Source organism: Belonocnema kinseyi, chromosome 7, assembly GCF_010883055.1.
Source record: "Belonocnema kinseyi isolate 2016_QV_RU_SX_M_011 chromosome 7, B_treatae_v1, whole genome shotgun sequence".
NCBI lineage: Eukaryota > Metazoa > Arthropoda > Insecta > Hymenoptera > Cynipidae > Belonocnema > Belonocnema kinseyi.
This window is the reverse complement of record NC_046663.1, coordinates 95,537,322-95,561,296: the sequence shown is the minus strand read 5'-3', so window position 1 is coordinate 95,561,296 and position 23,975 is coordinate 95,537,322. Positions and strand designations below refer to the sequence as shown.

Genomic DNA, 23,975 nt, shown 5'->3' with positions numbered 1-23,975 from the left:
AACGTGAGCGGGAACGTCCATTAGCATGTTCGCTATCATTTCCCAGATTTTGAAGGCAAAATATTTCTTATCCTACGACAAAAGCCGGGGGAATCTAACACTGAAAAAATCGATACTATTTCCTAAGCGCTATGCAAATTAATCACATTTTGCTAAATTAAAACTTTTTTAAATTAAAACTTTTTTGAATTAACCTACAAAAAAGTGTGTGGGGACGTCCGCTAGCATGTTCGCTACCATTTCCCAAATATTTAAGACAAAATATTTATTATTCTAGAAAAAATGCCGGGGGAACCTAAAACTGGTAAAATCGACAATTTTCTAAGTATCACATGTCCTTAAATATTCAAAATCTTTTCAATATTTAGAAAAATGTTCAATTTCTTAATTATTTAAAAACATAAAGTTCAAAATTCAAATTACTGAATTTTAACTTCAAAAAGTTTAATTTGAAATGGTTGAATTTTTAAAAGTATGGAACTTTTTAAATTTTGGTAAATTTGAATTAGACCATTTTCAAAGTTCCATTTGCATACTCCCTACTTTCAACGAGTTTTAATTGGAATAAGTTTTATATATTTATACATTTACTTGTTTTATACTTGAAATAGTACAATTTTCAACACCTGAAATTCGAGATTAATGAATTTGTTAATGCGACTACTTAAAATTCTTTAAATGGACGCCGCCCATTTGAAATCGTATTATAAACATTTAAATAGTGCAAGTAAACAATCTGTTCAATTCTAAATGGTTTAAAGTTAAAATGACTGAATTTTGAACTTTCAAAGTGTGACATTGTTCCACTTGGAACGTTTCAATCAGAAATTATAAAATTTTAAGCGTTTTCAATTCAAACTTGTACAATTTTAAAAGGATCCATTTTCTAGTGTTTTAAATTTGAAAGCTACATTAAAAATGGTTAATTTGTCAGGACTTCGCATGTAGAAGGCCTTTAAATTGAAATTGTTCAATTTGGAAAATCTTATTTTGAAACTAGTAATCTTTAAAACTTTCCAATGAAAAAATTGTCAGTTTAGTAGAACTTTCGGATAAAAACTGATCATTCCTAGACTTTGCATTGAAAATTGTTTACGGTTTATCAAAAAATTGGAAGTTATGTACCCCTCGCAATTTTCTCTAAGAGTCCCAAACTCAGCATCGTGTGGATTAGTATCATTTAAAATTCAGGGAATGATGCTAAATTAAGTGTAAATGATTAAAGACTACTAAGCAGTATTGAACGATGCTCAATATATTATTACCATTAAAATAATGATTATATTTAAAGACGTTGTTGTTTATAGAAAAATATATATTGTGAGACTAAGCTGAAAAAAGGTGCTCAAAATTGGACAATTATATAAGTATAGCTTCGCTATCATAACGTGTTGACAAATAATGTATATCGTGTAACTAGCATTATGTTTTTTTTTTCATAGACCTACATACTTTAAGCTTACATGAGTGTATTTTTTATGTATTCCTGTCGAAGGAACAAATACAAATGTTTGTCATACGAATGTAACTCTCACATTGTTTATTCGGACTTCACCTTTTCGCGTTTGTAAATACAGACTGTCCCAGCTTTGGTCGCTCTAAAATGCAATATTTTTTCATCCAGGCTGTTTCTCTCAGGACCAAAACAATATACTGAAAGCCATGAAGAGGCAGCTGAATGCAACATAAGGACTCTTTCGCTCTCCAATCCTGGCACACTTCCAGAAGATTCCCAGGAATCTAGCGACGAAACAATCATTTATAAATGGTTCTTCTTTGCAAAATCAGGAAAATGAATATTTCAGGAAATAGAGGATCCCACTTCCTTATTATACCCACCCAACTTTGTTCCTATCTAGCACGCTCGGAACTATGGATCTTATGTAGGCACAGGTACATATTAGCAGGAGAATTACTGTCAGCAAGCTCTGAAAATTAAATAGGGCCGACTACCCCAAAAAAAGAAAGAATTAAAATTCTGCAGATATTTGTAAAATAATGTACTATACAATTTAATAAATACAGTAAAACTTTCGTTCATGACGTTTATTTCACATCAGTTTGATAATAATTTGTTAGGCAAGCTTATACATTATTTATTGTTACCCTACATTAAAGTATCACGGAATAAACATTGAAAATGATTCAAAATGAACTTTATATTTTTGTTCTAACGGTAGAATTTATAACTACAAAAAAATTCTTAATATCAATTTAAAAAAAATAAATAAATAAAACTCCACTCATAGTAACAACCGAACTTTATTCGCCCTTTTTTCTCCCCTCGTTCCAATTAACAATGGCCAAAGTAATCTCAATATTGGATTTGAAATCAATGCCCAGAAATATTATGGAGACAAATTTTCTAGAAAGCCAATCGCTTCAATTTTGAGATTACCAAGCGCAACTCAATATCCCAAGAGACCAACTCTCGTTTCAATCAAATAATTTTCAAATTAAAGAGGATATATTGATATCTGCAGATGCAAATGCGAATACCAAGCATTACAAAAAGTTTTATAAATCAATAAAATTATATTGTCAAAAAATAATTAAGATTTTTAAATATTTTCAATGAAGTTAAGTCACATTAATTCTATTCCATCAAATTATTTCACAAAATTTATTATTGTGCAATAATTTAAAATCTATACAAAATTTCTTATTATCCAAATTCATATAATTCCAGTTGTATACATCTGAAATTTTAATGGATAAAATTTGAAATTAACAGTAATTTTTTTAAATTTCAAGCGTTGCAATTTTTACAACATTAAAAAATGTCCAATACGTATATGAATTTCTGTGACACTTTTAGAGCTTCGAAATTAAAATGGTTGCAATTTAAATATCGTTAAGTATAATTGAAAATTGGATAAATTTGGATTATAGTAATTTGAACATGGTACATCAGGTGTAAAAGCTCAATATAAAAATAAGACATTTTCCATTTTAGGCGTTTAGTACTGAACAATTAGATGTAATGTAAACGGGTGAAAATAAAACGTTTTAAACTTTAACATGCAGTAATATGCAATTTAAAATTATACAGTATTTTAAAATACAGCATTTGAAATTATACAATTTCAAAATACTACTTAGATTTTTTTAAATATAAAACTGGGACTAATAAATACTGTATTAGTTCAGATTTGGGCGAGTAAAATTTTGACAAACTCAAAATGAAGCACTGAACAATGAACATTGTGTAAACAACATCAATTTCATATTTTTAATATTGAAATTATTCAATAACAAATTGTCCATTACAAAGGGTATACATTTTTTAAATACGATTTAAGTTAAGATTGTGCAATTTTAAATTATTAAATCTGAAATTATTTAATTTCGTTATTCATTCTCAATGCATAATATTTTTATTTTGATGTCATTAAAATTATCAATTTTAACATTTTATTTTAAATTATATGTCTTAAATTTGATATAGAATAATACTAAATTACTTGCAGTTGCAAAAATATGGAGAAAGAAAGCTTCGAAGCAATTTGAAAGAATTTCAATGAAACTTGTCAAAAATTTTCCGAATATTATTAAGAAATAATATCCCTGTATGTGAAGGCTCAAAATTTCTAGAACATTCATTTATTGCATAAAGACAATTTGATATTTATTAATACTGAATTAATTGTAGTTGCAAAAATATGGAAAAATAAAGTAACGCAGCAATTTAAAAGAATTTCAAAGAAACTTGCACCCAATTCATTAGAGAATTCAACGCGAGTTTTATGCCAAAAATCAATTAAATTGAACCTTTCATTAGTGGCAATAAAAGTACTTACAGAATGTGCGAAAGTTTGTGACACGCCAATGGGAATTTTTACTTCAAAAAGTGCACAGCTGCACAAAATTCAAAAACAAACCTAACCTAGTATATATTGATGAACGTAATTTTATAGAGTTTTCAAAGTTATTTATCTCTAGATTTGAAACGAAAAATATTAGCAACAAGAATAAACATACTGTACTTTTTTTTTTAAATTGCACGATTAGAGATGAAAATCCAAAAACTCCAAAACTCAATTTAATTAAATTATTATTTCAGTAGGCAGGTATACAAATATGATCCGTTTAATCAACTATCTAACAACCTTAGTTTTACACACACAAAAACAAGAATTTGTCAAATAATCAGTCATAAATTTTCACATGTTTAGAGGTTATGTCAACAACGATACCAAAAAATCAAAATCCTTTAATAAATGATCTGAAACCCCCTTGAAAAACGAATATTATATGACTCACCATTGCATCAGCGATTCGTTTCGAGTCAGGTTAACTAATGCGTCAGGTAAATCTTAATTAAATCCGTGATCCGCATGCAAAGACGTTAGTTATGTTGACGTGTCGAGAGTGTTGCTTCCATTTTGGATGTTTTGGATATATATAGATAAGTATAGGAAAAGGTCGGTTCACGAGTTCCGCGACTCGGCGACCGTCGGGCGATGTTCAAATTTGGATAAATACCCATTAATCGAGCTGAAAAAACTCAGTTTTTTTCCGAAATCGCATTTTTGTGTCGTGCTATCTGTTAGGCACCCGGGAAACAATGTGGCACGTATAAAACAAGCAAGTAGCGATTCACAGGGCGAATTCTCTCGTCTGTGGTCGGCGTGAGCAGTGGTAAAATGGCTGTCGGGAAACGTCAATACATTTTATATTGATAAACGACTACCGTTTTGTAAATAACTCCAACGAAATCATCAGAATATCGCGAATGTTCGAGTGATATTTCAACTTTTTTACTCTTGTCTGCACTTTGAAGCATATGTGACGAAAATGGCAGAGTTTGTACGAGGAGGTCCCAGCGTGTCAAACAGTGCTAAGGTATGTTGTTAAAAGTTTGCTTATTAATAATACCGGACGCCTCCGACATTCCCGGATAATTCTTATCTCGAAAAAAGTCCCTTTATAGATAAACGGAAAACAAAGGAAAGGACGCGTAGCTCACTATCGAAAAATATTTCATAGAGTAGCTACAATGAATATAATAAAAAAGAAGCTTCTTTTGTGGAATTTTTTCTTCATTTGTTTACAAATACTGTAAAATGACAGTTTTTTATATTGTTGGTTATTGAAGGGTTCGGCGATTGATTTTTACCTAAAAGTTATTTAGGATTTTTTCTGTCCCTCGCGTTTTTCGTTTTTATTCTTAATTACTATTTGGTAATCTATAGTTCAGTAAAAGTGTAGAAAAAATCATTGCTTCTAATTTTGAATAGTAATATTGAAAATTCTGTTGTTTCTTGTTGTTACAAGTTGCAACCCATTTTTAGTAGATGCACCTTGCTCTAGAAATCTTTAAGGTGCTATTTTTTAAAAGGATTACATGTCTCTTTAAGTATTAATTGTAAACAACTTTTACCAATTTAATTTATAAATATAGAAGAAATTTTTTAATTAAAACTCTGTAACGAAGTAAATATTTGGACTGATCCTCTTTCGGGAAATATTCGTTTCTACTAATTTTCGCTCACTAAATTCCCGGCTTTTTTCCGATTGTAAATATAAAATCTCTTCTTACTGGAAGCTTGAACGGACCGCACGTTATATGTGTATATATACGATTTTTCTATGCATAAATTTATTTATTGTGATATGTTAATCAATTTAAACAAAATTACTGATTTGTAATTTATGGTGTTGACTAAAGCTAGGTGCAATTATATTACAATTGCCTCAGATATCACATCAGAAATATACTACGATTTTTCTGTCTGAATTATTTGCATAGGCTTAGTTAAAATATCAGTTATTACGTTTTATAAACTAAATTTATTGTTCAAATCGTCAAAGATCAACATTTTATTTTTTTGTTTTTAATTTAAATTTTTAGTAATAGTTTAAGATTATTTTTTAATCATTTAAAAACTTCTAAATATCTATTAAATTTATTTGACCTTTTCTACGATTTTTTTTAAAACTCTATATATACTTTTTGAAAAATTTAGGAAACCATTTGAAATGTTTTTAAATCTTTTTCAATTTTCTCTTAAAGTTGATTTTTTTAATTGAATTAGTCTTAAGATTTATTTATTTATTTTCTTAAAACCTTTCAAAATTCTTAAAACGCATCTAAATTTTGTTTCGAAATCTTCAAAAGTGTACAATTTGTTTTAAAAATCTTTCCAATTCTTAAATTATTTTTAAAAATATAACATGAACGTTCAACAAAATATTTGATTCCTCAAAGAAAAAAGATTATTTTTCAATCAGTTGCATTTCTAATAAAAAATGATTTAATTTTTCCTAAAAGAAATGATTTTAAATTTTTTAACCCAGAAATAGGAATTTTCTACGAAAAAGATGAATTTTCAATGGAATAGTTTTATTTTCAATAAAATGGTTGAATTTGTAACCAGACAGTTAAATTTTCAGCCCGAAAATATTAATTTTTAACTAAGAACATTATTTTCTACCAAAAAAGACGAATTTCTAACAAATTGTATGTGAAGAAGGATAACGAGTCACATTTATTTGTTTTGTTCTCATGATTAATAAAAAATATCACATTTTTCAAAAATTTAAATGAGATTCCGGGCTAGAATTTGTTTTCCCGATTATCCCCAGTTTTATTTTAATTCTCAGCTAATACCCCGGTTTTCCGGTTAGTAGACATTCGGATTGATGTAAATTTTAATCTAAATCTGTTAATAAAAGCAAAAAATGATAGTTTTTATCTTTGTAATAGGGTCAGAAAAGTTCTCGATAGTTTGAATTTCACTGCAAATTACTTAATAAAAATTAATTTAATTGTAATTTGTATATATAAATGTCTATTCTTAACATGGCTGGTAACTAAAATTAATTTTTTTAAAAGGACAGTTTTATACTAGAAAATGTTATTCATACATTCTCTCGCTTGTTGAAAAAGTTGAAGGTATGTAGGTTTATAGCAATATATCATTTTCATTAAGTGAATGCGTGTCTTTTTTCTCAGAATGCTCATTTCTGTTCTTAATTACTCTTTCATAATTGTGGGAAAAAAGTACAATATCATATTATTCCAAGAGAAATTATTATACATTAAGAGAATGTTTCAAACAGCTAACTTCAAGATGAAAAATAGAAATCTGATCAAATTGAGCATGGAAAAAAAGTTTCACATCAATGTGTTTTAAAACTTAAATTAACACATTGTAATTGGAACAGAACGTAACTGTTACATTCACCGAAATTTATTTCGTAAAAAATAAATTATTTCTAATTTTTACCAAATTTTGAAAAAATGTTATAATATTTTCAATTTATTCAGAGAAATTAACATTTTTTAAACTGTACTTCTTTTAAAAGCTTAGGAATTTTTATTAAAAGACTAAATTTTAATCTGAAACTTGAGAAAAGAGCCCTATTTTTTTCATTATAATGCAGATTATAACTATAATCTTTCATTTAATTTAGATTTCAGACCAAAACTAAGAACATGATTATTACTTAATCTGTAAGTTTCGGAAATTTTTATTTATTTTATTTGCTTAAAATTAATTTTACTCTACTAAATTATATTTTTTCTACTAATCTTTTGATAATATTGTACATTTAGTCATACTTCACTAAGAAATTTGTAATTCTACTCAACAACTGTTTTGTAATGAAGTTTTATTTATAGTTTCGAAATTCCATTGACGCAAATAAAATAAAAGAACTTTAAATTATAAAAAAATTAAACAATAATAAAATTTATGATTGTAAGGTTTCTAAATCACTAACAATAAGTTTCGTAAAAGAAATATTTTTTTACTTAAATTTGTCGAAAGAAATACCTATTTTTAGTCATATATTGTACAAGGCATGTTTATAAGGATTAGCAGTTTTAGAAATGTGTGATTTTTTTGGATTATTTGTTTCCTATTTAGAAAATGTAATAACCTTAGTATATTGGTTCATAATAAACCACAAATAAAACTTAGGTTAAAACTAGAAATATCAAGTATTGATATGATTCATAAGACTTAACCTGAAAATCATAAAATTCTGGAAACAAGATTTAAATCAATTTAAAGAACTGAAATTCATCGTTAGTCATTTTTATGTAAAAATTAATCATTAATCAAATATCACACATTAAATCATTTTTTAATCAGACATTAATACAGGTACATGATACTTTTGTCTTTGAATCTTAAATTACTTTGAATAAGTTATGTTTACTAAATAATTAAAAATTTGTATTCAAGTAGTTACGCAATGATTTTAAATTGGTTTTGAGATTTTAAAAAACAAGAATGAAAAGTAGGCAGTAGATAAGTTTCGCCAAGAAATTATTGTAAATCGACTTTTCATGTAAAGTAGTTCATTTTTTAAAGTCACTTATTTTAAATTCTGTTGTTCATCAATTTAAAAAATAACTGCAACAATATTATTAAGCGTTTATTGTTTTTGGATGCAAAAACAGATTGACCACAATAGTAAGGGAGGTTCTCCCAGTACCGGAAGCGAAGATGGAGGTCCAAACGAATCCCTGAATACTGAAGAATTCGATCCTTTCCTCGAAAATATACCAGATGATCCTCAGGACACAGAGGAACCGGACAGTGGTAACAACACAGTTCTAACTGCTCCACCCGAAAATCAGTAAGTAATATTTTAATTCGAAAATAGAATAGAAAATATGTCTCAAGTAATACCAATGTTTAAATGCCGTATTTAAATGCATATAAGCCGCACCTTTTTTTTGGAGCTCGAAAATCAGGGTGAGGCTTGTAATTGTTTGCGGCTTACATTCGTATAAATGCGGTACAATAAAATTGAATTTTTAAAAACTGAATAATTTAATTTTTAAAAACTTAATAGCGTTCAGTGTACTTGATATTAGTTACTTAAATTTGAAAACCTTTGAAGTTCAAAGCGATGGTGTTGGAATTTACATAAAAAATATTTTTCAAATTAGGGTTTTTAATTAGACATCTGTTAAGGTAATTGTGCAAAAAATCAGATCTCTGCAAAAATTATGAATGAAAATAATATTAATGATGTAATTTTAAATAAAAATATTATTTTAGATGAAAAGAATTTTAGGTTTACAATGAAGATTTATTTTGACAATGTTTTTGAAAAAAGTGTAAATTTCAATAAGTCGTGGCTTATTTTTCGGGGGCAAACATTCTCTACATTCTGCAAATCTACTGTTTCCAATTTTGAAAATAAATTTTTCTACCGCTGAAAATGTTGAAACGATTTTTTAAACAAAATATTTTTAAACCGAATAACAATATTTTGTAGAAATTGTTGATGTAAGTTGTTGGCTTCAGGGTCAGGTGAATTGAAACTAATTAAGTTGTTTCAAACGTTTCGACACACAATCGTGGCCCTCATCAGTGAGTTTTATTAAATCTGTGAAAAGTACACAATATGTTGCAAGTACACAGTTTTACAATTGGAAGCTTTTTTTTATATCTTAGTTTTGAACTAATAAAAAATGAAAATTACTTAGTTTAAAATTTAAATTTTGTTTAATTTTATTAATAATTATTGATAAATCTTGCGCGATTATTATAAATAACTATATTTTAAAATTATTATTATATTTAAAAAATAATTTTAAAAAATTCAACCATTTAAAATTATTGTTTAGAAGAGACAAAAGATTCCAATTACAAAAACTATTGTTAAAATAATTATTTTTTGTAAGTTTTAAAGTTTTTTTCATAACACATGAATGATAATATATTTTCAATTCTTAAAATCATAGAAAACATTTTTCCAGAGACCTGATTTTGGACACAACTACCTTTATTTGTTGAAAAACTTTAAACCGTGGATTAATAGCAAAAGCGGGTTAAATCGCCGTCTAGGAAAAAATGATTTAAGAAAGTTGCGGGCAAAAACGAGTTAACAAGAAACCAGAAAAATGAGAATTATATCGTATATTCTAAAATGACCATATAATAGAACGATATAAAAGGAGATAATATGTCGCTGTATTTGTAATATACGGTAGAATCCTCTTTTTTCTTGTTCCGTTTTAAAATCATTTTGCCCGCAACGTTCTTTAATAATAATATTCTGGAGACTATATTAAATCAATTAAAGACAATAAATAATAATTAATGATCAAAATAATTGGTAAGAATTCTGGTAGGAGAGACCACCCTACAGTAGATAATGATCCTACAGTAGATAGTCACTAATAATTAAAAATACTAATGTATGTAAAACAATTAATTTGATTTGATTAATAATTAAGGCATGATACGTGTTAATTCATTAAAATTAGAGTTGACTATTTTACTTATATTTGTGCTTCTAATAATTGATTATTTACTGTAGGATTCTTATCTACTTTAGGGTTGTCTCTTCCACTATATATAAATATTACAATCTTGTAATTGGTTTCTATTGGGCTTGCGAAGTAAGTTCAAATTCAAATTATCTTTTTCATCTAGCCATCAAATTTTCAAGTTTTAACATTTTTTCTTCAACCTGGTATGTTTATATTTTTTCAATGAAATGTATTTACAACCGCTGAATCTTAATGAATATTTTTTTAGATGGTATCACGGGCGACTGGACAGGTTTACTGCAGAAGAAAGACTGTGGGACGCGAGTAAAATGGGAAGTTATTTAGTTCGTGAGAGCGACAGGAAACCCGGGAGTTATGTTCTCTCTTACCTGGGACGCACTGGCATTAACCACTTTCGAATTACAGCTGTTTGTGGAGATTATTACATCGGTAGGAAGAGAGTAATTACTTGAATGAAAATGTAATAATGTATCAAATGTTGAAAGAGAATCTCATCTCACCCTGTTGTTTACAACTTATTGCAGGCGGTCGTCAATTTAACAGCCTTTCAGACCTTGTTGCCTATTATACTCATTGTTCGGATCTGTTGAAAAGAGAACGCCTTATACATCCTACACCACCACCTGAGCCTGTGAATGATAAAAAACGAATCGTCGCAATATTGCCCTACACGAAAATGCCTGACACTGATGAACTCAGTTTTCAAAAGGGCGATATTTTTTTCGTTCACAACGACATGGGGGACGGGTGGCTTTGGGTCACAGCCCACAGAACTGGAGAACAGGGCCTAATTTTCCGAGAGTTGGTCGACGATTTGGATGATTCGATTGATCCTAATACAGTCTTTTCATGGTTTCATCCAAATGTCACTAAGAGCGAAGCTGTCGATATGTTGGTCAAAGCAGGACCCGGCAGTTTTCTAGTGAGTAATAAAACGTTTCATTTTACGAGAACATGTTTCTTTCAGATAGTGATGGAGCAGCTTTTCGAAATATCGAATATTATTCAGTGCAGATTAATTAGCGAGGGGTTGAACACACGACTTTTGAGTGTGCATCTGATTTCAAGATTTTAAACCATTTCAACTGATTCCACAAAAATTTCAAAGGTACCTCGGCCCGAAGTCGAACCCGGAGCTTGTAAAATTCTCAAATGAACCCTTCCAATCTGAAAAAATTCACCTAATCTCAATATAATCTTTAAATTGACTGAGGCTTCGTTGGGGTAATTAGTTAAATGCAGAGGTCGTTTTTTTCTTGATTCTCTCTGTCAAAAAAAAAAAAAAATAATGATAATAATTACCCTGGTGGACACAAAATAACATCGAGATTAAATTTGTTTATATAGTTTCGAAATATAAGCAGGGTGGATACTGGACCGGAAAACGAACACACTTAATCATCTTCAAATTTCTCATTTTTTAAAGCTCTGAATGTGAAATATTTAATTTGGCATTACTTTATATATTTATCAAACTTTTTACATAAATACTTAAAAATAATTTCCCAAAATTTAAAGAAATTAAATGTTTTATTATAATTTTTAATGCATTTCTACTTTAACAAAAATTGAAAAATTACTTTCTTCTGGAAAATTCAACGTTTCTAGGTACTAAACCTTTAAAATATGTAATTTTATTTTCTAATTTAAGACGTAGTTAAATTTGTAACTATAAGAAGTACTAATATCTTAAGCTTGTAATTTTTCTTTGGACGACGTTTTTCATTAGAAACTAGCAAATCCGAACATTTTTTTTTTAATGTCATAAGCAAGTAAAAGAACTACTAATTTTCTAAATTAATGTTTTTTAAAAAATTTATTTTTGTAATTTGATTTCTTTTTAAATAAACATATTCTAAAATTCTGCTATTATGTTTGAAATACTTTTCTAACTATGTAAAAAATTGTCAATTATTTTTGTAGGGGATATCTAATTTTAAATGTTACCGAATTGTAGGGGGAGCCGCGAATTTCGAATTCTTAAATTGCAAAGCAAAAAGTTTGATTTGAAGTTTGATAATTTCTTCGAAAAAATAAATGAAAGTAAAATTATAAAATATCTAAACAAAAATTTTGTTTGTCAGGTCAGACCTTCCGACAACAGTCCTGGAGATTATTCTCTTTTCTTCCATATTAACAATCAAATTCAAAGATTTAGGATTGAAAAGAAAGGTGTACGTTACTTGATGGGAGGAAGAACTTTCGAATGCCTGGACGCTGTTATAAATAGGTAAATATACAATTTTATTACGATATTTGTAATATAAGTATTATTTTGAAATACTTTACTGAAATTTTATTAGTTTGCAAATCGAAAAATTTGGAAGAAATTTTACTGATTGTATTCCTAAAATTTGTTCTTGTTGCTACTACAAAATTTTGTAAATCCTCTATTCATTTGAAAAAGACTTTGAAATAAATGAATATTTCAGAAATTTGAGCATTTTCTCGCAACATGCACAACATTCTCGAGGACGAAATATGTCGTTTTTAGGAGGAAATTAGGCCACACTTATTTTTCTGATTTGTGAAAAAAATTCTACGAAGTTATGCGTACTTTAATTTTGTGCTTGAGTTTTCAAATACCCCAAATTTTTTCTTCAAACCTCTGTGACTTTTGACCTAATTTAGAGCTTAGATTTTTCACGTTTCTCCGTCTGGAAATATAAAAAAGGGTTCAAAATGAAAAAAATAACGGCGGTTTACCTGAAAGTGTTAAAAGTAGATTTTCTCGAAAAAAAAAATAATTTTTGGCCAATTTGTGTTTAATTTGGCTTTATTATATGTGAAAGACATCCTGTGAGTATTATACTGGCTAATTATCTTTTGTGGACAGGAAATTTTTCTCCATTAAATCGCATTTTCTCATTTTTCTTGAAAACAACAACAGGTACGAAAATATGTTAAGATACAAATGTGCAAATCTTAAAATATTATACAAAAATTACCTCCGTCTCTTTTGGGATATCTTTCATCGTTTACGAAAAAAAAAAGAAGAAAATTATAATTTTAGGGAAAAAATCGTCCTGGCCTCCAAAATGATTTATGCCGCATAAATTTGATAGGATGCCTTTCTCATATTAGCAGAAACTGCAAAAAAATATGGGAAAAGTGTTGGGTCGCCTAATTTCCACTAAAAAAAAAAAAAAAACATTTTTCGTCCCCGAGAGATTCTGCGACTTCAAATGTAGAACCTGCCTGATTTGAAATAGATTCGGCCAATAGTTGAATAGATTTGTTCATTTTCTAACTCTAAAAAGGTCAATTTTCCATGCAGTAACTTTAACCAACCAGTTTCCTTTTTGTGAACGGCTTCCCCAATCCCCAACCCTGCTAGCGATTAAAATATATAATAAACTTCACAGCGATTAAATTTAAAAATAAACTTTGTGGTCATTGAACGTGAAAATAAGCCGTGTCGAGATTAAAATTCATTGATTATTCATCGTACAATTTACTTTAGATACCGAAAGGAGCAGATAGTAGAAGGTCACACATTGGTTCAAGCGATGGTGACAGAACCCGATGGCAGTGTACGAGTAAACAGAGAAGTGCAACACGCCGAAAAAATATACGCAACCTTGCGAGAATGCAGAGAGCAGTCTGGAGCGAAGAAGAATAAGGGGATCAAAATGCAGGGTTATTTAGAAAAGAAGTCCGAGAAAAATAAGAAGTGGAAAGCACTTTATTTCGTACTTTTGGTCGACGCGACTGACACACATTTATATCTGTATGACAATCCTAAAAGAACGAAGCCGAAAGGCCTCATCGATTTAAGCTGCGCGTATCTATACCAGGCAAGTCTTCCTTAACAAACTACCTCTCTTATTTATCCCTCCAAACTGAATTCTGTATTATAAATTTAACCTTGATAATAGGCCTCGGACTCACCATACTATTGACACTATTTGATACTTTTTTTGAGCGACGATTATACTTCGATACTTTTTCGAAAAAAATGTCAATTTTCAGCTAATGAGACTATTTCTATACTTTTCCTTGATAAATATTTTGGAAGTTCTTCGCTAAAATATTTCTTCAATCTCAACTAATCACAACATACGGGAAAATTGTTTCTAAGGCTAATTAGAGGCCATGCATACATTATGTAATTTTTTTTCTGAAATGTTGAAAGACGTACAGCCAAAAATAACGCTAGACGATGGGGGCGGGGGCAATCTTACTATTTTTTTTTATGAATTGATCAAATACTTCAACTTTCCGACAAATATCGAGATCTCAACAAAAAATGTAATAGTTGATATTTTAACCATGAAAGAGTTTTTATTATATCAAAAACAGTTGAATTGAACCGAAAGAACGAATTTTCAACAAAATAGTTTAATCATCAACCAAAACAGATTAATTTTCAACTACACCGTTGAATTTTTAACCAAATTTCTATCCAAATACATACATTTTCAAACAAAAATTTGAATTTTCAAACAACAAGCTTAATTTTCAACCAGAAAAGACGAATTTTCAACAAAATACTAAAATTTTTTATTAAATAGATGAATTTTCAACCAAGAAGAATAATTTTGTACCAGATAGTTGAATTTCCTGCCATATTGTTGAATTCTTAAGCCAAAAAGAAGAATTTTCTACAAAATAGTCGAGTTTTCAACCCGAGAATATGAATTTTGAACAAAAAAGTTCATTGTCAACAAATTAGTTGAATTTTCCATAAAATAGTTCAATTTTCAAATGAAAACATTAATTTTGAACTAAAATTATCAATCTTCAACAAAGACAAATTGTGTTAAAGAAAATAGTTCAACCTTTGTCCAAGAACTTGGATTTTTAACCTAAATAGATAAATTGTCAAAGAAACATGTAATAGTTGAATTAAAAAAATATATATATTAGTGAAGAAAGAAATGAAATTACAATCAATTTTTTGATTATGAAAGCAATAAGACGAATTCTAAAAAAAATTAAATTTTGAACCAAATAATAAAATTCTTAACCAAAAAATATGAATTATTAATAAAAAATTTAATAGTAAACTTTTCAGCCGTGAAGAATGAACTTTCAACCAAAAATAGTTAGATTTTTGTATTTGTTCTATTAATTCAATTAGAATTAAAGTGGACAAACTTGAAAAAGAGGGGAATAGAGAGAAGAATGTGAATCCTGCGATAAATAAATGAGAATTTTGATAATTTATAGACTAAAGAATAATATTTAATCAAACTTTGAAGTTAATTTTTAATATTAAACAAATATTATGTTAGAAGACTGAAAATGTTGCTTAAAAAATAAAGCTAATTTCCCATTGCACACTTTTTGATTTAATACTGTACACTCTTAAATTCGAACAAAACATGAATTTAATACTTGCAAAACTTGATTGCACTGTTGATTTTAATTTGTGACACTATTTTCACTATATTTGATCTTTGAAGTGAGTCCGAGGCCTGTAATTGTGATTAGGGGGTATTTGCAATTTATTTTAAAGTTAAAAATAAATCTTTTCCAGGTTCATGAAAGTGTTTTCGACAGACCTCATTGTTTCCAACTGGTAGAGCGTGCTCTGCCCTGTTTGTCTACAATAACATATTTAGCTGCCCCGAATTCCGAAAACGTTTCCGACTGGATAAATGCTTTAAAGCCACTATGTGTCTCTCAATTAACTCGCGCTCCAAAAGTTGCTCGTTTACGCGAGCTGCGTTCACTGCATTTACATATTTTAGATGCGCACAGATTGCCGTACAAGCTGGTACCCAGTCCGTTTATTATAGTAGCTTTAAATAACGTCAAAGTCGCCCGCACAAAAGTTAAGACTGGTTTACATCCCCTTTGGGACGAAGAATTCATTTTAGAGTAAGTTGATCTTGATTTTTCATTTGCTTATTCCAAAATTTAATATCTATAACTTGATTTTCTTGCTTCGTTGGCAGAGATGTTCCGCCAGACGTGATGTCATTTTCTTTAACGCTGTACAACAAAGGAAAGCGCAGTAAAGACACCGAAGTAGCCGAATTTACGGTTGATTTGTCAAGTCTGACTAATGGAGAAGAAATGGACGAGTGGTATCCCTTATCGGGCGTTACACCACTCGGAGAATGGGGAGCATTGCGTTTGCGTTTGAGGTATTTTTTTATTTTATTTCTTGGCCTCCATGTTCAAGGAGTAGAAATCTCTTGAGACGAGAAAATGGAATACTTTTTTCGATTTCTTTTACAGTTAATAAATTTAATTTCTTTTTTTTAGATACCGCCATGATTTGGCAATGCCACCAGAAGAATACAGCCCTTTACAGCAATTATTACTGGATCCGGAACTGCACGTTGTCAGGGCCTTAGCTGATGTTTGTCACTTGGACAGAGTCCCACTCGCGAATAGTCTTCTTAGAATATTTAGGTAAATCTATTAAATATCAGAAGAATAAATAAACTGGTACTTAATTCACCGAGTCAATATTTTACAAAGATTTTAAAGATTCCAAAGTATTTTTAAAATTTTAGCCATATTTTAAGGATTTAACAAAAATTTCAACGATTTCAGAGATTTCCAAAATGTTTAAAAAGATTTCATAAAAATCTCAGATTTCAAAGGTTTCAAAAGATTTGAATAAAAATTCACAAAGAAAAGTAAAAGATATCAAAGGCTTCAAAAAATTTCACGAAAGTTTTAGATTTAAAAGGTCTTAAGACCAAAATTTTCAAAAATTTCACAAATTTTTAAAAGAATTCAAATATTTCAAAAGATTCCACAAATGTTTCAAAAGACTTTACTAAGATTTCGCAAATATTAACAAAAAATTCACTAAGGTTTTAAATATTTCAAAATGTTCAAAATATTTCAAAGGTTTAAAAAAATGTCAAGGGTTTAAAAATATTTCAATGGTTTCACAATGCGTTCAAAGATTTTAAAAGGATTTCAAAATATTTCAAAGGTTTAAAAATGTTTCGTAAATATATGAAAAATATTTCACAAAGATTTCAAAATAGTTCCAAATATTACAACGATTTCACAATGTTTCCAAAGATTTAAAAATATTTTAAATATTTTACAAGAATTTCATATGTCAGAGATTTCAAAAAAATTGACAAAGAATTCGCAAAAATGGCAGGTTTAAAAAATTCCAAAAGATTTGATCAAAATTTAACAAAAAATTTAAAATTTGTAATATTTCACAAAGATTTAAAATGTTTCAAACGCTTTTATAAAAATTGTAAAGCTTTTAAAATTTTGTAAAAGGCTTCAATTGTTTTACAGTGTTTTCAAAAATTTCGAAAGATTTAAATAATTTAATGATTTTCACTAATATTTCAAAGATTTTACAAGACTGTAAAAGATTTCAGAGATTTCAAACAAACTTCCAACGATTTTAGAAAAATTTCAGATCTCAAAGGTTTTTAAAAATTTACTAAAATTTAAAAAATTTCGTGATTTCACAAATACTTAAAATGATTTAAAAGATTCCATAGATTTTAAATATTTCACAAAAACTCAGCAAAGATTTAAAATAAATCCAAAGATTTTAATGATTTCACAATGCTTTCAAAGATTTCGAAAGATTTCAAAAATTTGAACGAATATTTCTAAGATTTCACATGACTTAAGATATAAAAAAATGTATAAATATTTTACAAAAATTTCAAATTACAAAGGTTTCAAAAGATTTTACAAAATTCCGAAAATTTTATAATTTCACAAAGATTTCACAATGCTTTCAAATATTTTGAAAGATTAAAATAATTTCCAAGATTCACACAAAACTCCATTTTAAAAGATTTCATGATTTTACAAAGATTTCGAAAAAATTACGATTCAAAAAAATTTCACAAAAAATTCGGAACACTTTAAAAGATATTATAAAGATTTCATAAAGATTTTAATGGTTACAAAATATTTTACCAAAACATTTCACCAAAGTGTTGCAAAAATTGCACAAAGGTTTCAAAACATTTCAGAAATGTTTCAAAAAATCTTGACTTTGCTTAAAAGATTTTATAAAGAATTCAAAGATTCTACAATGATTGCAAAATATTTCACAAATATTTCAAAAAGATTGTAAATATTTCACTAAAATTTCTAAGATTCAATTATTTCACACATATTTTACGGAGACTTGTACACCAGAGTGGAAGAGTAACCAACCCCTCGCAGAGTGAATAAATAAATATATATTGAATTTAATATATTTTATAGGCATGACAGAAAGGAAGCAGACCTTCTAAGGTCATTGAATCAGGCAGAAGTAAGTCTTAAGATTTGTAATTATTAACTTTCTCTAAATTTGATCATTATAAACCTGATCTCAATTTCCCAACATTTGATCATTGTTTCTATCCTCTGAAATATTGATTTAATATCTTTGTTTATTGCCTCCCTTATAATTAACTAACTAATTTTGTTAAGGTCGACAAGGAAGATGAAACACCAACACTATTCAGAGCTGCAAGCCTTACGACTACGCTGATGGATCTTTACATGAAATCAGTGTGCACGTCATTCTTGAAAGCTGCTCTACGTGACACAATAGTAAAGTTAATCGAAAGTAAACAAAGCTGTGAACTGAATCCTACAAAAATGGACTCACCGGAAGACGCATGCAATAACGCAGAATTTTTATTACAAGTGTGTACTTGTTTCTCTATTCCAAAAATTAATTTATACTATTACAAAAAAATCAATCTCTTGTACTCTACTTGTACCTACAAATAATTAGATACTAATCATTGTTAAAATTCTACAGATTTTGGATGAAGTGACTCTGAGCATTTTTACAAGTCCTGATGCTTGCCCAAAGACTGTGAGGTACATCTGCGGATGTCTGCAGAGAGCCGTAGTTTCTAAATGGCCTCACGAGAGGCTGGTCAGAACTAGGGTCGTCAGTGGCTTCATATTTTTACGTTTATTATGCCCTGCAATTTTAAACCCTAGGTCATTTAATTTGATCGCCGAACCTCCACCTCCAGCAGCCGCTCGGTAAAATAAATACACGAAAACCTTTCTCCTTCAAAAACCGTATTTTATCTAATATAGAAAGTTTATTTGAAAATTTGTTTTACAGATCTTTAGTTATGGTTGCCAAGTGTCTTCAAAATCTGGCGAACTTGGTGGAATTTGGAGGGAAAGAACCGTACATGGAAGTTGTTAATCCATTCATTCTAAAAAACAAGGAGCGAATGGTCGTCTTTCTGGACCAGTTATCTGTAAGTTCGCAATACGAATTTTCAGATAGTAATCAGTCCTATTTTGGTAATTTTGTTACCTTTTGATCTTTTTTTCGGTTGAAAAACTGACATTTTTATTTGCAATGCCTTGGGGTTAATTCGTGTGAACTGAAATCAGATGACATTTTTTTGAGAACGGGAGAAAGCCGAAAAATGACAGTGAATTTATTTTCTCTAGTCGTGAATTTTGTTTAATTCTATAGTTTTAGTAGAACAACATATTCCAGCAGGACTGCAAGTGGGAAGTCTTACATCTCTAGACAGTTCCAATTGTTTAATTTTAAAGAATAATGATTGTAAAATTATTTTATTTCGAAGGTTTGAATTTGACCATTTTAATTTTTCAAATCTCGTATTTTTGTATTGTTAAATTCAAAACGCTAGAAATTTGAAAATATATAATTTTGAGTTTTTTCTCTCAAGCCGGATAGCGAGTGGCTTTTTCATATTTGTTTGCTTCTTTTTTTTAATTGTTAGCCTCCTATTCAGAATATGGTTCAAATTGAATGGATTAGCAATTTATTTATTTATTTTTTTAAATGTACACAAAATTGTTAGGTATAAAATTGTAATTTCTTAAAGGTATATTTTAAAAAATCAAGGCCTTAATAGTTAAAGAACGTTTTATTTATGACATTCAAAATTCAATCATTTCAGCTCGAAACATGATCAATTATATACTTTCAAATCTCTAGTCTAAGTGTTTGAAATTCCAGAATTGACGGCCGGGATATAAAAACCGGGCGAACGCTTCAAACGGGTAAAACTCTTGTCCAAGTCAAGAAAGTGGGGATGGGAATTTTTTTCTCGAAAATCCTTATTAAAATAATTTGACAAAATAGAGAATTGAAAACTGCTTCTTTTCTTCAGTAGAGGGTTTTTGGTTACATCGCTTGTTTTGTTGTAAAAAAAATGTTACTTTAATTTCGCAATTTTTTTCATTGAAAACCCGTGTTTTTTTATAATAAACTTGCAATGATAGAATTGACAATTCTTTTCAACGTATAAGGGAGTCTTCCGCTTCGGTTGATGTGGTTGAACAATTCATAAACATTGTAATTGTTTATAATAATTTATTCCGAAAAAATACCGTATTTTTCGAGCTTCTGCTTTTAAAGTTTTTCGTATGAATTAGAGTACGAGAAAATCGTAAATACAGATACGTAAAGCAGTGTTCGGAGAATTTTTTTGTCAAGCAATATTTTGTTTGTTCAAAAATTAAAAAAAAAAAATGACGAGTTGAAGTCAAAAGCGCTCGCCGCTCGAAGCGATTTCCGCCCGATTTTCCACTAAGAACCGGAGGCGAGAATTCTTACGAATCAAGAGAAGTACCCGTCTTTATGTAAAGCATTTCAATTTGTTTTTGGATTTTAATCCTCCTCTTTTCTCGGACTTTAATGCTCGTTCAGACAGGTCAAAATTAACTTTTATTATATTTCATATTTATGCTACTTAAAAATACTCGATTTTTCTATAGCACAATTTGAAATAACGTGATTGCGATTGCTGAGGAACGACTTTCTTTTCAACGAGAAACAATGAAATATAATGAATGTTCATTTTTGCCTGTCTAAACACGCATTGAAGTCCGAGAAAAGAGGGTGTTTGAAATCCAAAAACCAATTGTAATGCTTGACTTAAAGACGGGGTAAGCTAAAGGTTATTACTTAGTCTTGGAAGAACTCTTTAACTGTGCACTAATCAAAGAACGAAGCAGAAATTACCACTTTGTTTACATTTAGTACATTGTAATATTTGTTGTTTAAAAAAATTTTCTATCATCATTTTTCAATAACCTTTTAAGAGTAAAATAGAATATATTGATAAGAAAACATTTTTTAGTACTTATTTAATTTTTAAAACGTGCGCAATTAAATTTCCTATTTAAATATATTCTTCAAAAATAAAAATTCGAAACACTTTCTAAAAGCTCGCAGGATCCAACAAAACCGAGCGCTAAAATTCTATAACCTGTTCTTGCACGGAACCCTCAATCGTTTCGAGCGGCGAGCGCTTTTGGCTTCAAGCGGTCGTATTTTTTTAAATGTTCGACCAAACAAAATATTGCTTCACGAAAAACTTCTTCCAACACTGCTTCATGTATCTGTCTTTACGATTTTTTCGTACTCCATATCATACGAAAAATTTTAATATCAGAAGCTCGGAAAGCACGGTATTTTTTCGGATTGAATTATTATAAACAATTACAATGTTTATAAAATATTTACCTGTATATAAACGGAAGCGGAAAAGTCTACACTACACGTTGAAAAAATTGCCAATTTTATTCAGAATTGGCCACATTATTGCTAGTTGATTCTAAAAAACAAACAGGGTTTTTCAATGAAAAAAAACTGCGAAAAAAAGTAACTTTTTTTAAAACAAAACAAGCGATGCAACCAAAAAACCCCTTCCAAAGAAGAGATGCAGATTTCAATTCTCTATTGAGAATGGTGGTCGACCATTTCGCCAAACATATCGTTTCAGATAGAATTTCCATCTTATACAGTGAAAAAAGCACACTTTTGTCAAAGAAATGTTTTTAAACAAAAAAAAACAATTATTTCACTATTTTACGCAAGTTTAAATGCATTGCAAGCTTAAATAAACTTTAATTAACGTATGTAGCGACAAATTTTATTCAGATTATTTAAAGAATACGAATAATAGACGATTGGAATATAAATACGAATTCTAACCTAACTTTTAAATCAGATTTTTAAACAGTAAATATTTCATGTATAAATAAAATAAAATTTACTTTCAGTTCGTTGTTGCGTCAAAATAAGGCCATTTAACCTTATAATTTATTGAAAATCACAATAAATAGTACAATAATTTTTGTTTGTTAAAAAAATATGTATGCCAAAAAATGAGTTTTTTTACTATATAATATTTAAATTCCACCTAAAACTCTTTATTTCCGATAAAAACTTGTTTTTAGTATCAAATACATACTTTAAACTCCACCAAAAAATGTTTAAAACACTTTTATGCACAAAAATCCCCACTTATAAAATAACTTATATATAACTATAATAACGTTTATAATCATTTTTAATTGAAGATGCTAAAAATTTCTTAATTTTACTTTGATACTTTACTAATTGCACAATCTTAAACTGTAGTAGCAAGTGAAATTGAATAATTATGAATTGAATCCTTTGAAATGATATAATAAAATTTTATTTTTAATTACAATGAATAAGTTTAAAGCCTAAAGCATTCAATTTAAAACATTTTGAATTAAAACCGTCGTGTTTAAAATTACACAATTTCCAACTGAAAGCCTTTATAGGGTAAATAATTAAAGTGAAAGCGTTAAATATAGATTAGTTTTTTATTACAAATTTATGAATGATTGCAATTTCGAATTTAAAGCCTTTAAAGTTATTTATAAAAGAATCATTGTACTATTTAAAGTCTCTAACAGTTAAACAGTTTTTACTGTTTTATTGTTTATTATTAAATTTCATTTTTTTCTATTTAATTATCTCCAAATAGAAATTTTTGAATTATATTAAATTAATTGTATTGTGTCGCACTAGATTTGCAAATTAAGATATGCTTATTTGAATAGATACTTTAAATGCCAAATTAAGTTGTAAAAGCTTGAATTTTGTAATTTAGATGACCAGGATGATTTATCTAAAACCCAGAAAATAAGTTTGAGATATTTTGATCAATATTAACCCGTGCCCCAAAGGCCATGAAGTTTCCTTTTGATTTCATCTGGGAAAAGGAAAACTTCTTGCATGTTTATTTTATTTATGCAACAGTTTATTCGGTCATCTATTCGTCACCTATTTTCGAAAAAATATACCTTTTTACTTATATTTTTTGCAGAATGTTACGGAGAAACCAGATCCGGATGGCGCAGATCCGAGAGGAAAATGTGGCTCGGATACGGCAAGAGATCTAGCAACTTTACATCACATTTGTGTTTCCCACCTAAAAGAACTACAGGCTCTATCGAAAACTCAGGTAAGATAATTGAATTACTGTTTATAGTTTGATCATGTAAACATTGTAAACAGTATGAATAAGTATAATTGGATTAATTAATGTTTATTATTGTAGCCGACGATAAAACAGTTAGTAACTGTGACTGAAATGCTGAGCAAACACAAGCAAAAGTACATGGAAATGATACGGTAGTGTTGAAGCCACAAATCATCGAGAATGCCAAAACGCGACAAAATAGTAAACAAATCAATATCGACAAGTTAAACATAGAAGTATTTAATGATAAATATGATATTTGGTTTTACTAAAACTTCAACAGACTGACGTGCCATATATATTATTGTATACACACAAGCCTATATTTACTATTTACTTATGTAATTAGAGTCTAGTTTATACATATATAGCAACCGTAATGTAACAGTGATATAGCAACATACAAGAATTATTATATAGGCATATGACAATTTTATATTCACTTAGGTGCTCGAAAATAAAAACGAATCGAAGTAATATTAGTGGTCAATCTAATTAATTATGCATTCACCTTCAGCAAAATA

At 28.7% G+C, this 23,975-nt stretch overlaps 2 protein-coding genes across 2 annotated transcripts; one reads left to right on the top strand and one right to left on the bottom strand.

Moving 5' to 3' along the window:
* Nucleotides 1–1,256: 1,256 nt before the first annotated feature.
* Nucleotides 1,257–4,497, bottom strand: LOC117176079 (protein kish-A). The gene is made up of 3 exons (XM_033366093.1): nucleotides 4,264–4,497; nucleotides 1,840–1,949; nucleotides 1,257–1,740 (listed from the first exon to the last, which is right to left on the bottom strand). Exons 1-3 carry the CDS (start codon nucleotides 4,264–4,266, stop codon nucleotides 1,635–1,637), a joined length of 219 nt encoding a protein of 72 aa, XP_033221984.1. The 5' UTR covers nucleotides 4,267–4,497; the 3' UTR covers nucleotides 1,257–1,634.
* Nucleotides 4,422–23,928, top strand: LOC117176077 (ras GTPase-activating protein 1). Its single transcript, XM_033366092.1, has 15 exons — nucleotides 4,422–4,845; nucleotides 8,414–8,592; nucleotides 10,509–10,690; nucleotides 10,786–11,183; nucleotides 12,346–12,491; nucleotides 13,725–14,058; nucleotides 15,744–16,087; nucleotides 16,165–16,356; nucleotides 16,478–16,627; nucleotides 18,422–18,470; nucleotides 18,632–18,850; nucleotides 18,969–19,201; nucleotides 19,287–19,428; nucleotides 23,296–23,433; nucleotides 23,530–23,928. Exons 1-15 carry the CDS (start codon nucleotides 4,798–4,800, stop codon nucleotides 23,605–23,607), a joined length of 2,832 nt encoding a protein of 943 aa, XP_033221983.1. The 5' UTR covers nucleotides 4,422–4,797; the 3' UTR covers nucleotides 23,608–23,928.
* The last annotated feature ends 47 nt before the right edge of the window (nucleotides 23,929–23,975 follow it).